The 16,894-nt window shown below is 43.9% G+C and overlaps 1 protein-coding gene across 6 annotated transcripts in view; it reads right to left on the reverse strand.

Moving 5' to 3' along the window:
- Positions 1-16,894, reverse strand: part of LOC117229530 (uncharacterized) — a 205,486-nt gene that overhangs the window by 5,305 nt on the left and 183,287 nt on the right. For 5 of the 6 annotated variants that reach the window (XM_076520118.1, XM_033486068.2, XM_076520117.1 and 2 more), the window contains one exon: positions 611-671. In XM_076520118.1, coding sequence (XP_076376233.1) covers positions 611-671 — 61 coding nt within the window. Of the gene's footprint in view, positions 1-610; positions 672-3,083; positions 3,228-4,499; positions 4,665-6,901; positions 7,326-16,894 lie in introns of all 6 variants that reach the window. The other variant, XM_076520120.1, reaches the window with a different exon arrangement.

Genomic DNA, 16,894 nt, shown 5'->3' on the forward strand with positions numbered 1-16,894 from the left:
ATAAGTTGAATGAATAACTCATAAATGTATCTTTACGATATGAATAATCGTGAATCAAATAATTAGTGACCCGTCATTTTGACGGGTTCCGTAAATCTAGTGTCAAGGCTCGAATAATCGTATCCGCGATTTTCCCAAATATTGTCCATTTTTGCAATTTCGGAAGAGGCGAGGCGATTGTTAGAGCCTTGCGGCTCGCTTTTATGGTTGCCGATTGGCAACGATTATGAAAACGAACTTAGCACTAGATTTGCAGAGCACAAAAAACAGCTGTTTTATATTAGTTTATGAAAGTAACAGTGAGACATTGATTCTGATTTTTAACAGGTGTTATCGTAACGTTTGGCCTAAGTAACATATAAGTTGAATGAATAACTCATAAATGTATCTTTACGATATGAATAATCGTGAATCAAATAATTAGTGATCCGTCATTTTGACGGGTTCCGTAAATCTAGTGTCAAGGCTCGAATAATCGTATCCGCGATTTTCCCAAATATTGTCCATTTTTGCTTAAAAGCCAAAGGACAATGCGAGAGAAATTACTGCACGTGTTTCTAGAATTTGTAACGACTTCCCTAAAATCTTTTCATATCCTGGTGATACTTACGTAAGTCTTCTTTGGCCCCGGGTATCACTCGATCGACCGAGTCCCTCGGCGATTTCGGGTTCTGCGAAAAGAAATCGATATTACGATCGATTCGGATCACTGGATCGTGAACCAGTGGGTCGACATTTGGTTGGCCAACGACTCGGAAAACGATACCGCGAGAACAGCCTATATTTGGTTATTACGAGATCGCTAGAAGACTGGTTTCGAAAGTCCGCCATTTAGGGGGAGCAGTCGAAAAATCGCGTTTACCTTTTCACCATTAATCTCGATAGTCTCGTTGATTCGTCATCGGTATCGCGGTACCGACGCTGTACAAAATTTGGAAAACGTCCCTAACTGTACAGCAGAACTTCGATTATTGTCCAAACTGATAAGGTATACGCATGTTGACCGCTAACTTTTTATATTTGAAAGAAATTTCTTTCGACACCAGAAAATAACAAAAATTTTGTTGGCCATGGATATAATTAATTATATTATATTATATAATACAATATTATATTATATTATTATATTATATTATTATATTATTATATTATAATATTATATTATAAAATTTTTGTTATTTTCTGGTGTCGAAAGAAATTTCTTTCAAATATAAAAAGTTAGCGGTCAACATGCGTATTCCTTATCAGTTTATTATATAATACAATATAATTATATTATATAATAATATAATATAATTATATTATATAATACAATATAATTATATTATATTATATAATCATTATATAATATAATGATTTATCATTATACAATGTATAAAGATAGATTAAAGTCGTCCTGGTAGATTAAAGCTGTAATAGTATATCGTATAATGTTTATTTGACTTATATTTTAAAGAGAATTTTAAAAATCAATGCATACTATTCTAGGACGTTTCTCTACATTTTGTTTTATGAAGTTAATCTATTTGCCGAATATATAGATCTCCTTAGATCGATTTACGTATGCAAGTATTACATAATGCGTTCGAATAATAAACGATTTAGATGTCGGAGATTCGGATAATCGAGGTTGCGGTGTATTAGAAAAATGAAATACGAGCCGCTGCAGTCGGTTCCCCGGTGGCGGTAGCGGCCCTAGCGGCCCTAACGGTATTAAACCGCGACAGAGGTTAGGTGATTGGGTCCCAGGGCCCGCGGCCAGTTAACCGCGATCGTTCGGAACCGGTTGCAGGTGCCCGTCGCTTCGAAAGGCACTTCTTCGTTCTCGGAAAGGTTTCGTCGGTGTTCCACCTGCAACCTGCGACCCGCAACCGGTCCTTATCATCGGCCGCCGCGTAATTGCGCGCGCGGCTGGGCCCGTTCAACTGATAAACTTCACTTTCGACGATTTAGCAGCTGAAACACGACTTTACGCGACGCCGGCCCCCGGCTAGACGGGTTGAATGAGCGATCAAGATGGGGTCCCGCGATATCAGTTAATGTCACCGAACCTGGGGCCACCGGGATCCTGAATTCGAACGAAAGTTGTTTTCCGGCTTCCATCGACTTCTATCTGCTGTTTTGGACGTGCTCGGGCCCCGTTTCGAAATATGACCTGACGTTCTAGTTTCACTCGAAGATAGAAGACTGACCGCTAAAAGTGGAATCTTCGCAATATTAACACGCTAGGGAGGGGTTAATTAACCCTTTGCGCTCGAGTGGCGACTCCGGGGCGCCACTAAAAATTGCTATACTATTTTTCAAAATAACTGTAATAGTATCGGACTCGTTTATATCTAGAAGACTGTTAAAATTGCAAGTTTTGTGCTCGCTAATAAGCTTCCATATGCGTAAATCGCAATAAATCATATAAAACAGAAACATCGTAGATCAGAAAATATGTTTAAAATATAACTAAAATAGCTTCGAGTGCAAAGGGTTAATAGCTTTCTAAAAATTCAATTTTATAAATTTTGTTACATATTTGAAAGAAAACCCATCGAAATTCTAAACATCCTCGTTATATACTTGTTTTCAAAATCTTGTTAGTTTTCGAATTGTAGAAATATTTTGGTTTTCTCTCGTTAAGCGTGTAAGCGAAGCATCTAATTCCAGCTTTTCCCGTAGAAGTTTCGATTCGCGACAGCCGTATCAACAATTACGCGGGTGCCTGGTCGCGATGCAACAACCCCAATTATCTTGCTTCTCCTCAACCGATCTATTATTAGAACCTGTGCGAACGAAACGAAACGAAACGAAACGAAGCCTTTAAAACACATAAAACCCAATTAGCCGAATCATTTTGCTGACGAGTTTCGACAGAATGCAGCCCAACCGCGGCCTACATCCATCCGTGACGCATTCTATCATGCTCGTTCCATTTGCGTGTCCGCTCGTAACTCTTCCGCCATCGGTAAACGTCGGCCGCGGTTCACTTGCGTCCACGATTCCGTGGGTATTCGCGCGCGAGCACGTCGGACACACGGCGGACAGTCAATCGGCTTCGGGGAGGACGATTCGATTGGCCGGTCGCGATCGATTACCTCGATCGTCTCCTCGATCCGCGGACTCGCCTCCTTGATCACCGGCGGGATCCTCTGTCTCGCTTCCGGCTTCAAGCGTGGCCGATCCTCGATCCTGCACGAAGGCCTAACGGACACCGTCGAGACGACGTCCTCCGGTTTATCCTAACGTTCAGATGGACACAACGAGTCGTGAGGGTTGCGAGTCCACGTTACGATTCATCGCGGCGTGTCGCGTTCGACCGCAATGGTTCGACGATAATGCCGCTTGCGAGCGTTTTCGAAATCGTTATACGTTTTTATGTACTCGGTCTGATAGTACTTTTAGTACTCGGTCTATGAAAACGTTTGCAAAATATCGACGGGGACATCATCTTTTTAGGGTGAAAAAAGACAAAAATGTCTCGCAATCCGGATATGGCGGGTTCCTCAGATCATTTGAAGCAACTTCTTCCTTTACAAAAATGTTCTCCGAGGCACTGTTAACGAGTTATCAACGAAAAACAGTGACCAATGAGAGGCGAGCTCGACCGGCGCGAGACGGCCTAGCCAACGAGCACGCGAAGCCCAGTCCCGCCCACCGGTTCGGCCGCCTAGCGCCAGACGAGCTCGCCTCTCATTGATCACTGTTTTTCGCTAATAACTCGTTAACGGTGCCTCGGAGAAAATTTTTGTAAAGGAAGAAGTTGCTTCAAATGACCCGAGGAACCCGCCACTTTCGGATTGCGAGACATTTTTGGGATACCTTGTATATCTTTTTCGTTTCTTTTGGGTTTAATGTCGCATCGACTGCAAGGTCATTAGCGACAGGTTCTGTGTTTTTAAGTTGTTCCTGTGAAATTTTGTTGCAGTTTTAGTATCGTATCAGCATTTTTTAGTATCGTTAAAGATAACACAGATATCGTTTTCTAACAGCTTTAATGAATCACCTTTATACAGTAATGTCTCCCTAACTGACGCACAGATTGCGCACAAAAATGGACAATTTGGGAAGAGGAGATACGATTATCCTGCAGCTCGTTCTTATAATTGTTGACAGTTCGTGACTATAAAAAAGAACCGCGAGACTCGAATAATCGTATCTCCTCTTCCAAAATTGTCCATTTTTGTGAACAATCTGAGCGTCGATTAGAGAGACATTATTATAGATCGCTTCGGATTAATACTGATTATTATTAATACTGATGACTGTTCATACTGAAGCGCGTTCGAATAATGACGAAATCGTACATCAAAGATTCGAATAGTCGATGTTGCAACGTTGGACAGCCTTCTGCCGGGCACTGTACGTCGAACCTGCGGCACGACAAATTTTACGATACGCGCGATAAATCGCAACGTGCACGCGGGATTTATTTAAACTGGTCTTGATTCGATCCGGCGAGGATCTAGACGGGATCGCGTCCCTGTTAGCTCGCGACGGATCCGATCGATTACCTCGATCGCATCTGAGTCGTTGTTCGCCGGCTGCTGGTGCTCCTTTCTTGCCTGGGGCACGATGATTCGCCTGCACTCTGCCCGAGGCCGAGGCCGAGGCCGATCCTCCATTTTGCACGGCGGCCTCATCGATCCCAGCCCCCTGCTGCTCTCCACGACCTTGTCCTTCCGGTCGGATTCAACGTGATCATTTATTGCGCAATCGTCGCAGCCGATTTCCGTGAAATCCGTGAGCATTTCGTTACGAGCTTCGCCGAGTTACGCGGCCGATTGCGTCAGGAACGGGGATTTAGTGACGCGGGTTCAGCCACGTCGGATCACGGATCCAGCGAAACTCTAGATCCCCGGGCTCAAGGACTTCCCCCCTCGACGAAACGTACTCGGGACGTATCGATCTCGATGAAATTTACGAAAGGGATAGGTCTGCGAACGACATTTGACGCGGACTTTCTTTTCTCCTGTCGCAAAAAGTACTCGTTCCGGACAACAGTCCTCGGAGTTTCCAAGTCGACTCACTTGCACCGCGATTTCTTTTACAGCTGCGTCGAATAATACGGTAGAACTTCGATTATCCGAATTCAACATTGACGGTTAATCTCTTTTTAATTACGATGCGGTAGTACAAGATGGCAGGTCGAGGTTTAATCGAGGTTCTTCGACAGCTTCATCGTTATTACTTGGAACAATCGAAAATCCAAATAGTAAAGATCGAGGAATATCCAGTTCGGTTAATCGAGGTTCTACTGTACTTCTTCGTCCGTAATAATTTCGTCGGTAGAACGAGTCCAGTTTCATAGCATATCTTCGTTTACTTTCATTCCTAGGTTTTCATAACAGCAAAATGAAATTTTGTTAAAGTTACACTGTTTTCTGCAAGCAATGCAATAGTATCTTCACGTATTTTGTCGGCATTATTTTTCGAGAAATGAAAGTGACGACCTACAATTTTTTATATGGAATTCCACGCATATTTCTTATATCGAATGAAAACGTGTGCCGGCAGGAATTCATTCGCATACGACATATACGATGCATGAATGATCTTGAAGGTCATTATACCGTACACGAGCAAATTCGTGTTGGCACAAGCTTTCAAATGACATAAAAAATACGCAGCATTGCATTTAAAAAATCGAAGGCCACCTTCGTTTCAAAAAACAAAAATAAAAAATAATGCAGATAAAAAACATCACAGTTTGCAGAAAACGGTACAACTTTTTCCTCTTCCATTTTTTTTCCAATGTTTACTATTTGCGAGGAAAACAACGCTGGCTAGATTTATCGCGAATGAAACGTTGAAATGGAATGAAAAATAAACGTCGATGGAAATTTCGGAAAACAATCGACGCAACAACATGCGCATCGAAGAGTGGCTCCGAATGTTTATCCGTTTACTCTGTTAAGATCTCTCGTGAAACGAACGCAACTTTCCAGAAGATGTCTCTCCATATTGTACGTTTCACCCTTTGCACTCGAGGCACCACTAAAATTTGTTACATCACCTTTCAAGATAATTTTCATATTAACAAAGTTTAGATTTAAAGAATTATCAAGAGTGTAACCGTTGTGCGAGTCCCAAGAGTCAATTTCATATGCATAAAATGCATTTTGTCATATAAAATAGAAATACTATAAGTTAGGAAAATGATTTTATATTTACAGTTAAAATAGCTTCGAGTGCAAAGTATTGAATGTTAAGTTCAATTAAAAGTCTTATCGAAGTGTTCAGCGTTCTCATGCGGGAGGTTGCCACGAGAAGAAATATCCGTCAAATGTTTTCCTGCAAATTACCTTCCACGTAAATTTCACGAGAATGCGGGCTCTCGCGCTGTTTCCATATCAGACATTTTTGTAACAGATTACTACAGTAATGTCTCCCTTACTGACGCTCAGATTGTCCACTAAAATGCATAATTTGGGAAGAGGAGATACGATTATTATTGATTATTATAATTATAATATTATATATATATAATTATTATTATTATAATTATAATATTATATATATAATTATTATTATTATAATTATAATATTATATATATATAATTATTATAATTATAATATTATATATATAATTATTATAATTATAATATTATATATATAATTATAATATAATAATTATTATATTATAATACGATTATTATAATTGTGGACAATTTATAACTATAAAAATAAACCGCGAGGCTCGAATAATCGTATCTCCTCTTCCCAAATTGTCCATTTTTGTGGTCAATCTGGGCGTCAATTAGAGAGACATTACTGTATTTCGCAATGATCGACGTATAATAACAACAAAGGATAGCGCGTCGAATATCATGGCAAGCAAGGAAATGCTCGCGGATCCATGGGTCGAGCCGAAATCCGCCGACAGAAGGATTTCCGTGCTGATCTGACCGATTACCTCGATCGGCTGGCTATCAGCCGGCTGCATCTTAACAGCGATAGTCTGCGGGGCTTCCGGTTTTCTCGAGCGATCCTCGAACATCCGCCTGATCGATCCGGGGATCTCGTACTCGACCTTCTCTTTGCACCCGTAGACGCCGATGCTGATCTTCGTGGCTGTCGGCACGCTCGGGAAGCTCTTGCATCGCGGCGTGTCCTGCTTCGTGCGATCTATCAGTCGCCTCCTCTCGACCGGGTTCAGGTTCAGCTGCTCGATTATCGCCCGTATGTTCGACGAGATGCTGCCCTCGCGGTGTGACACCACCATGATGACGATCGGTCGATCCTCGGCTAGCGATCTATCGATCTCTGTTCGCTAGACCGACCTCCCGCAGTCAACGGCATAGAGCGGGCCGAGCTCGGGTTCTGAGCTCGCGGACCCTCTGCAAACGGTTCACGAAAGGTTCAACGCGCTGTTTTTTCGGGTTCTCGAGCTAGCAACGCCGTTTGGGATGGTCGAGACACTCGGAGGATACGTGGAGAATATAGTTACAGTGACTCTGATTATTATTGTTATTATTATTCGGACACTTCTTAAAACGCGATAAATTGTTTTAGAACTGGATTTAGCGATCTGAATTTCTTTTATGATAGATGCCATGCACTGGTAGAGCTACCATTGCATTGCTCCACTAGACAATTACTAGAATATGCTGTTTTTAATTTTGCTATTGGCTGGAATGACGAAAGAAAATATGAAACTCGCAGTTCTTAACTTTTTATCTGAACCTACAACGAAAATTTAAAATATGCATTTTGTAGAGTAAGTTATGTACACGCTGAAAATTTCATGGATATCGGTTCACCAAAAGTCATGTTACAAGCGTCAAAAGATTAAAAAAAAACTGTAGGTTTGATCGTCGAAAGTGTCAAAAGTCGGGACAGAACTGCGATTTTTGCGATCTTTAATTGTTTGCAGCTCATACCACGGTCAACCGATTTCGATGAAATTTTCAACATGCATGCAAGTTACCGAAATCTACAAAAAGCATTTTTTAAACTTTTGTTACACGTTCAGATAAAAAAAAATTAAAAAATGAGAGCTTTTTTTATCTTGTTTTGTCATTCCAAGAAATAGCGAAATTTATAAAAGGCATTCTAGTTAGTCTCGTAAACTGGTCTCTCTATCACCTAAACAAAATTCAAGTCGTTTATTCCCGTTTTGAAAGAGTTATTCCGTTTTAATTGGTATCCGAATATAAATCAGTATCGCTAGACTTTAAGTAGCTTATTCATTCGTTGTTTCTGTATTCGAAAGACAAACAAGTTGCGACTAGTGGAGAACGATTGCCGATTGTTGAATCCTCGAGGAACAAAGCGAGTTGAACCGTTTAAAACTGCGAGGGGATGTTCGAAGGTGAAAAACGTGGAACAACAGATCTTGGCGAGATCGATACTTCACTGCTCTCTTCAGCAACCGAAGAACGCCAGTTGTTTACTCGCGATTCCTCGGGTTTAGTCTCGGTGTTCGAGTTTGAGCGATTCGGGCGAGAGCGTGTGTTCAACCACGATTGAAAAAAAACGATAAAATTGTTTACAAAATGTGCTTCACCTTTTAGGTACGGCTGAATTCTGCGCGAGGTTATTTCTCTCGACGGCAGAATCTGATATATACTGTACAGAGTGTCTGTATATTGTTAAGATACAGTTATATTGTTAACAGTTATATTGTTAAGATAAGTCTGTATATTGTAAATCGATGCGAAGACAAAAGAAGTGAATGCATATGAAGTGGTGCGTCGTTCAGAGAGATGACATCCGCGAAAGCCACTATAGTGGCGCGTCGTGCCTAAAAGGTTAAAGTTCGTTGAACATATATAGTTGGGTGTTAAAAAGGTATTCGTCGTCGCGTTCTTGCAATTTTCTTCCAATCAAGTATCTCACTGATCGGCGGAAAAGCTCTGATTCTGCCCCCTGATTGTACCCCTTGACGTACAAATAAAACGGAACTTGGTGCGTTCGAAAAATACTATTCAACACGGCTCAACTGAACACTTATGTGCAAGAGAAATCTCTGAGAAAGAGAATGTTTTGTTTTGAAATTTGGTTTACCGATTTGTGGATGCAGCTCTGTTATCGATACTGTCGAGAAGGTGGGAGGGTGGGGGATCTTGAACATTGTAAACAAACCAGAATCGACGCACGAACGAAACAACTGAGTAATCTAATAATATACTGCACGCCGTCCGTCGAAAACAGCTCTTGACGAGTCAAGACTCGTCGAGGTCTCCAGTGGCACATTAACGCTAGATTTACGGAGCACAAAAAACAGCTGTTTCATATTAGTTTACAGAAGCAACAATAAGACATTTATTCCGATTTTGAACCGTTTGAGTCCCAGGAGTTATTCAGAAAACACGGTCGAAAAGTGACGAACAGCGTAACAGCGCTTGCCTTAACTGATTGCGAAGAGAACTAAGCGGCGCGATAGCGCTCGTCAAGATTGACAGACAAAACAAGAAAAAAAAATGAAAAGAACAGCTATGCGATGTACGTGCGTCACTAAAGTTTGATCGCGATACAAGATCCGAACAGCGCGATCGCGCTGCTCGGGACTCAAACGGTTGACAAGCGTTATCGTAACATTTGCCGTGAGTAGCATATAAATTGCACAAATAACTCAGAAATGTATCATCATTAAATAACTCAAAATAACTCATAAATTAAAAAATTAGCGACCCGCCATTTTGACGGGTTCCGTAAATCTAGCGTTAAACGAATGACCGCTCGACCTCGTCAAGGGGTTAAAGATCGCACAGAAGAGCAGTCCTACGAACAGCAGCCGGCGAAAGAGGCTGTGGCGGACCAGACATAAAAAGACACGTCCTTCAAAAACGGGGTGTGCATATGCCTTTTTCGGGTTTTCCCGACGCAAGGCGTACACACCGCAATAAAACAATAAAAACGTTGGGACACAGCTTCGGACCATAGGTCCCGGATCACCCCGGTCGGAAAATCTTCGGGAAAGGCCTTCGCCCTTCCCAAGGACTTTCCCTTACCAATTTCAATACGTTCTCCCCAATAAATACGAGGACCTCTCGACCGGGAGACGTCAGTTAGCAAGTTTTCCTCCGACTCTCAACGTGTTCATATTTCTGTCTCATCCGTCACTCGTTTACCTTTACCTTCTACACACTGTACCTCATCGCCTTTTGTTACAAGTTATATTAAAGTTCTCGTTATATAAAAACCAAAAAAACTCTCTCGGATTATTTTATACAAACCGTCGCAGTAACCCCTGCGACAAAAGGCCCCCGAAAACGGAATCGCCAGCGCTTTCGCGGTAATCGGCTCGGATGGTTTTCTTTTTCCAGACGTTCTTGCGGAGGTTTCCGCGAAGAAACTTGACATACCGAGAGGAGGATTACATCGAGTGGAAGCCTGTTCGGTCGCAATTCGATTTACCTACGGGGGGACACTTTCGAGCTGTTAAACGGAGATTAGCCCGATCGTCGAAGAAGGCGGAGAAGAGGCCCGCTGGCAAAACAATCCCGTCCCTAATTGCGTTAGCGAATCTCGGCCGCGCTCGCCTACCTAGTTCACGCAGTTAGCGTGCCGCCATTCTCAGGATTTCACGCGCGCCTCGTCCTCCTTTTGCCAGCCAGGGAGGATCCCGATCGCTTCCCACGCGACCTTACACCTTCTGCCGACCACGAAAAACTCGGTTACACGTTGTTTCGTACACATAGGTTAGCACACCCAGATCGCCGGCCGAGTCACGGACCCGCGAACGCGTGTAAACCTGCACCGGAGAAACGCGTTCTCCGGGCGGTAACAATAGATAAGATCGGACGCGGCGCGGCGGCTCGCGTACGCCAAGGCCCGTCGTCGAGGAGTCCGATTTCAAATTCGAGAGAAACTTCCCCCCGTTGACCGAGCGCGGCTATTCGGTGCTCCGATACCACGGGAACACTCGGGAACATTGCTATTTGCGCGCGGAATTTTTCGCAATTTTTACCTTTTTTTTTCTTTTCGAAGAACAGGCTAACGTTTTTATCTCGACGCTTCGTGGCTCGCGGGACATCGAAAAGGATTGCGAGAATTGCAGACGAAACCGCCCGAGGCAACGGTTTCCATATAGGATTGCACGTCATTATCGGACGGCCAAGGTTTCGGAGCCGGCTGGCACAGTCGGCGAAACATTTCCCAAGACAGAACCAGGCCAAAGACGTGCCCACGTCGATCGCCCACGATGTTTACCCAATCCCGCGCAAATCCTCCGCGATTAACAGCCGCAGTCGTTCCCGCGGCCGCAAATGCGGTCGCTGGGTCGCGGACTGGACACTCGACCTCGCCAGGATACTCTGAGAATAGGATCTATGGAAGAGGAATAGAACGCGAAAGTCGCAAATTGAATTCGAGATCCCTAAACTCTCTCAATCGTACATTTAGAAATGTCTTTGGAAATGTACGAGTTAGCATGACTACGGCTGAGCCGTTTCTACGAACGGAACTCCCACTGTTCGCTCGATTTTATCGGGTCGAGAGTCGTAAATGACTTCACTCTTTTTATCGGACATTTATTTGGTTTTGCTTTATCTTGTTCTGTTTTTATTTCATTCATTCTGAAGGCTTGCCTATTCGGTGAAAGCAAAAACTCGTTTGTCCCGGTGACTCAATAGTGAGCAGATAGGAACGATATAGAACAATATGTCTCTCTTACTGACGCTCGGATTGTCCACTGATTTGGGAAGAGGAGATACGATTATTTGAGCCTCGCGGCTCGTTTTTATAATTGTGGACAATTTATAACTATAAAAATAAACCGCAAGGCTCGAGTAATCGTATCTCATCTTCCCAAATTGTCCATTTTTATGGTCAATCTGGGCGTCAATTAGAGAGACATTACTGTACAGTAATGTCTCCCTTACTGACGCTCAGATTGTCCACCTAAAAAAAGGATATGGGAAGAGGAGATACGATTATTCAAGCCTTGCGGCTCGTTTTTATAATTGTGGACAATTTATAACTATAAAAATAAACCGCAGGACTCGAATAATCGCATCTCCTCTACCCAAATTATCCATTTTAGTGGACAATCTGAGCGTCAGTAAGGGAGACATTACTGTTCTTAGTTGCATCGGAAGTTATTTTTGACTCGACCCAATAGATTTCGTTGCACGTTGTACGAACGATATTGCTAATCAAATAAAACATTTCGTTTCATACGAATAATAATAATAATAATAAATAATTCAACGAGTTCTTCGCGTGATTATAGTTCATTAAATAAAACCGGAATAAAAACACTGTTACAGAGTCGATCGTTAGTCGTCGTTCGCATCGTTCAAGATTACGTCCTCGTTTCGGCGTAATTAGCTGTTCTGTTCGACACATTATTGTGGCAATTTTGACGACGCCAATACCATTGTCGCGTAACAGAAATTCGTTGCCGCAGGTGTGCGCGCGCGAAGAAACAATGGAAACGGCTCGTTATCGTGTCGCCACCTTTTCGAAATGCATCGTTCGTTCGATCGGCGCCCGATAAGCGGACAACGAAAAAGCTTGATGTTGTGAAGCGTCGCCGGTTGTTGCACGCGCAGAACGCAACGCGCAACACCTTCGATTATTGCAAAAGCACACCGCGTTGCTTGCGCGCGCGGTCACACCTATGCACCACCTGTGCAACACGATCTGTCCCGCTTGCATTCCAGCCGGATACGTACGTGGGCACCCGACGGAAATTGCGGAACGTAATAATTTTCCGCGAGAGAGGAGAAAGTGACGTCGATCGCGGCGCGCGCGAGCGAAGAAAAGTCGAACGACTTGCGCAATCGTGCTCGGATCGACAACGGTACAACCTCGTTCCGCGACGCCGCGGACGGAAAAGCCGTCCGCGTTTTTCCTTTCCGACGACAACGAACATCCGCGATCCCTTTGGCTTTTTCGTCCGGGAGTCACCGCGCGGTTCTGCGTTCAGCAATTTTAATTCAACAAGTTCGTTCGTTTCTTCTCTCGGTTGATCCTTCGCGGTGACGAAGACCTTCGACGGAATCGTCGGTCAACGTTTTGGATTTCGCGCGATCGTACGCGCACGAGAAATAGAAACTCTCCTTTTCCACCGGGATAACGAGAACTAAGAAGTTTGTATCGCAATTAGTATGGAAACCTGCGAATGGGAGATCGATCGAAGCTAGACGAAAGTATGTGCCGCAACGGCTATGAATCAACTGATGGAATCGACGAGGCAGACGCGTTACCTTTTCTGCCGATCGTCTGAGTCAGTAGGCTCGTTTTCGTGGGCACGTTCACCTGCCACCTTAGAAAGGTGCGATCAAGGATTCTTTTCCTCGGGACGGGTCGCTCGATGTCCTTGCTCGACTTGTGCAGTGGACACAGACCTTCTTGGTCCGCTCTTTGCAGTCTGCTCGAGCCAATCGACGCGTCTGTTCACTGTGTTCCTCGAAGATTCAATGCGACGACAATGTTTCACCCTTCGCCGAACTTGAACGAGCCAGACTCGTGGTGGAGATCTCTAGTATATAGTATAGTATAGTATATACTATAAGCCGTTAGGTATGCACGTTGTATCGTTCCTTCAAGTCGGAATCAAATTCTATTCTGTTGTCACCAATATTGACTCCCCCCCTTCCCGAAAAAGTATTAGGTCACTTACAGAGAATTCAATAAATATGAAAACCTGATAGGAATTTGTTACAATTGTTGAAATGTACTTCAACGTTAATTATATTAAACTGTAACAAGTTCAGGATATTTAATTTTCTTTTGTAAAAGTGACGGCATTTTTATTACAACTTTTCTCACGAATATATAATTTTTGAAATTTATTCCAACGTTAATTATATTAAACCGTAATAAGTACGGAATATTTAATTTTCTTTGGTAAAAGTGGCGTGATTTTTATTACGACGTAAAATATATAATTTTTGAAATGTATTCCAACGTTAATTACATATATATGTACATGTTACGGTTTAATATAATTAACCTTGGAATAAATTTCAAAAATTACACATAGTACGTTGTCATAAAAATAACGTCGCTTTTACAAAAGAAAATTAAATATTCTTTTCGTCGATACATCTACCGCGTTCGTTAATTACTTCTTGGACTAATTTCGGCATTCGTTTTAGTAGTTTTTCCGATTATTTCTTCTTCCACGTATTATTAAAACAAAAACATGTTATATATTACAACTCGTACCAAACAAACAGATGTCCTAATACTTTTGGAGGGTAGTATAAACACACAATAAACATACGGTCTTCTTTTCTCCGAAGGAAATATTTGCGATCGAAAAAGTTCTGATCGTTGCAATTGCAAAGAAAAAAAATAGTACGGCAACGTGTCGATGTTGGAAGCACTTTCTACGTACGAAACGTTTGGTTCGCGTATGTCGATCCGGTCGAAGCTGGACGCGATTCCATTAGGGGTTGAAAACGGACTGAGGGAGAGACGCGGCCAGACCACCCTAACTCGCAGGACAGAGTCACTCGATAAATCAGACGTCGCGTGCACGAAAATTCGTTGCCCTGGTGATGATCGACCTAACGCGCCCCCTAACGCGATTCGTTATTATCAGCCAGACGATCTCTGGCATGATTCACCGCAGACTAATGCCAATGGCCAGCTTAAAAACCTGTTTACCCGGGATCGGCTGATTAGCCGCCTCGTGACAAGTGCGAGAGAATGTCTGGTCGATCGGTTCGCGCCTTATCGGGACGATTTTTTAAGATCCCGCGGTTGGACGCGGGATCGAGAAATCGAAGTAATATCGGCGATTAAATTATGCTGCACCTATCTGTCGGCGCCGGCAGCGGAAAAAACGTGGTCGAAGCGTCAACGTATTTGCATCGCGAGAAAGGATCAAGCATAATGACCGGACTGCGGATCTTTATGCAAAGTAAGAATTGTCTGCATCGATTACGAGACAGAAAAATCCGATAGAAAGTTCTACGTTTCTCGAATCGTTTTAACCGACTGAACGGGCTAAATCGTGGCTTTCAAGTTCTTTTAACAGATAGGATGTCGCGTCGGGCACGTATGAGCGAGACTAATTTTTTTCACCGGTCTTCGAAATGAAAATTCAATTTCACTGTTAATATATTCGAGCAAAGTGAATTTGACCGAGATGTTTAGCTTGCAAAAGAGTTAAGAACACCATTCGGTATGATGAATTGCCACTTTCTAGTTTCACTTTCATTAACACTAAACCTATCGCGGTCGAGATGGTCGTTTTCTTATTTTGCAATTCTGCGAACTTCGGAGACTCTTTCGTGCAAAATGCTTGAAAAACATTGCGTTGTTGGAGCAAGTATCACAACAAAAGCTTTGCGAAATCGAAATAAATTCGACTGCTCGGTAGGTTTAGTATTAATTAAATTACTCGGAGACTTTTTGGGAATTTTAGGATTGTTTTTTGACACTTAACGCGTTAATCTTCCCACTGTTCCAAGTTTCGCCTACTCGATTTTGCCACGAACGCACGAAATCCACGGCGTAACAATGACCTTGTTATCAATTATTTCGTACGGCATTGTTGCAAATGATCAGTCGTTCTTTTTCCTTAGCGACAAGTAAACCAGCACCTTCGAAATACCGAAAGCCTTTTCAGCTTTTTCGAACGATACGGTTTTGGGCGCCGAAAAATAAAGCGCATTCGCGCGCGCTAATGACGCAAATGCGTGAACGCCGAGCGCAACCAGATTCCGCGGAAAAGGTGAAAGGTTTTACGGGGAGATTCGAATGGGACTGCGAGGGTGGGCGGTTAGAAACGACGCGACAAAGGAGACAAATGTAGTCCGCAGTGAAATCGCGTTCCCGATCCGTCGCAGTGGATGGATTTTCACGCGGCCCGCGGATCATTTTCGCCCCGTCTCTCTCTGTTCGCGCGGATTTTTTCCTCTGTCGCCGGGTCCCCTCCGGTGTTTTACGACAATGCCACGGAAACGCGAGCACGCCGCTCGGCGTGGCGTGCCAGATTTCCAACATCCTGCTGACACGCAGCCGGCTCGCGCGAGCCGTTGTCGCTGGAAATTCTATCGCGACGAGATCCTAGGCACCCCTATCATTAGATCAAATGTATAGAACATTAGAAACTGTTCCACGTTTACAGCGAGGAACGTGGAGCGCAGCCGACAACCAGAAATGGGTCTCGGCTTCACGTTTCTGCAAGTTCATTCGTGAGAACGAACGCGCACCGCTCGCCGTTCTTCGTCCTGTTGCTTGTACTTTCGTTCGCTTCCGTTGCGCCGTTCGACGACGGCGATCACGCGGAAGCGATGCCGCCAATCCTTCGCGTCGATGGATCGTTATTTAAAATATCGTTCCCCTTCCCTCCGGATCGATTCCGATCGAGCAAGTTGCCGCCGCGGATCGCGAGCACGGGAACGCGCGATGCGAACTCGCAAGATCGACTTTCGCCACGCACCGCGCAGGACGGGCAAGAAACGATCGACAAAACGATCCGCCGACGACGACGACGACGGAAAGCGAAATCGATCGCTAATGAAACACCGCGGCAATAACATCTTAATGGTATCAGTTTCGATTTCTTCTTCGAGCGCGTTCGATTCGTTTTGCTTTCGATTTCCGCAAAGAGAGGCGCACACGAGCGGTCCGCGGCATTCGCTCCGTGCATTCGCGCCGTGTGCACTTGTTCCGCGCATTTGCTTTTGTGCATTCGGGAACCAGGACGACGCGAATTAGCTCGTCCGGGCGATTCGCACGCGACAACGCCGCGCCGAGAGGTTTTCTCCGTCGCTTCCCGCCTCGAACGGGAAATGGCCGATCGAGCGACTTCGAGCAGGGAAATTATGCTGGTAAACGCGGTGGAAAGTCTGCGAACACGATTCTCAATTGCTGGTCTCGTTTATTCGTCGCGCTTAGTCTTCGCCGCGTTTCTACCGCGACCATTTGTTGCTTTCCCTGAAATTCTATCTGACGCCGTTTCGAGCCAGCCGATGCTCGTTTCTCGCTGGCTGCTGCTTAA

The sequence above is a fragment of the Megalopta genalis genome, chromosome 3 (assembly GCF_051020955.1).
Source record: "Megalopta genalis isolate 19385.01 chromosome 3, iyMegGena1_principal, whole genome shotgun sequence".
Taxonomy (NCBI): domain Eukaryota; kingdom Metazoa; phylum Arthropoda; class Insecta; order Hymenoptera; family Halictidae; genus Megalopta; species Megalopta genalis.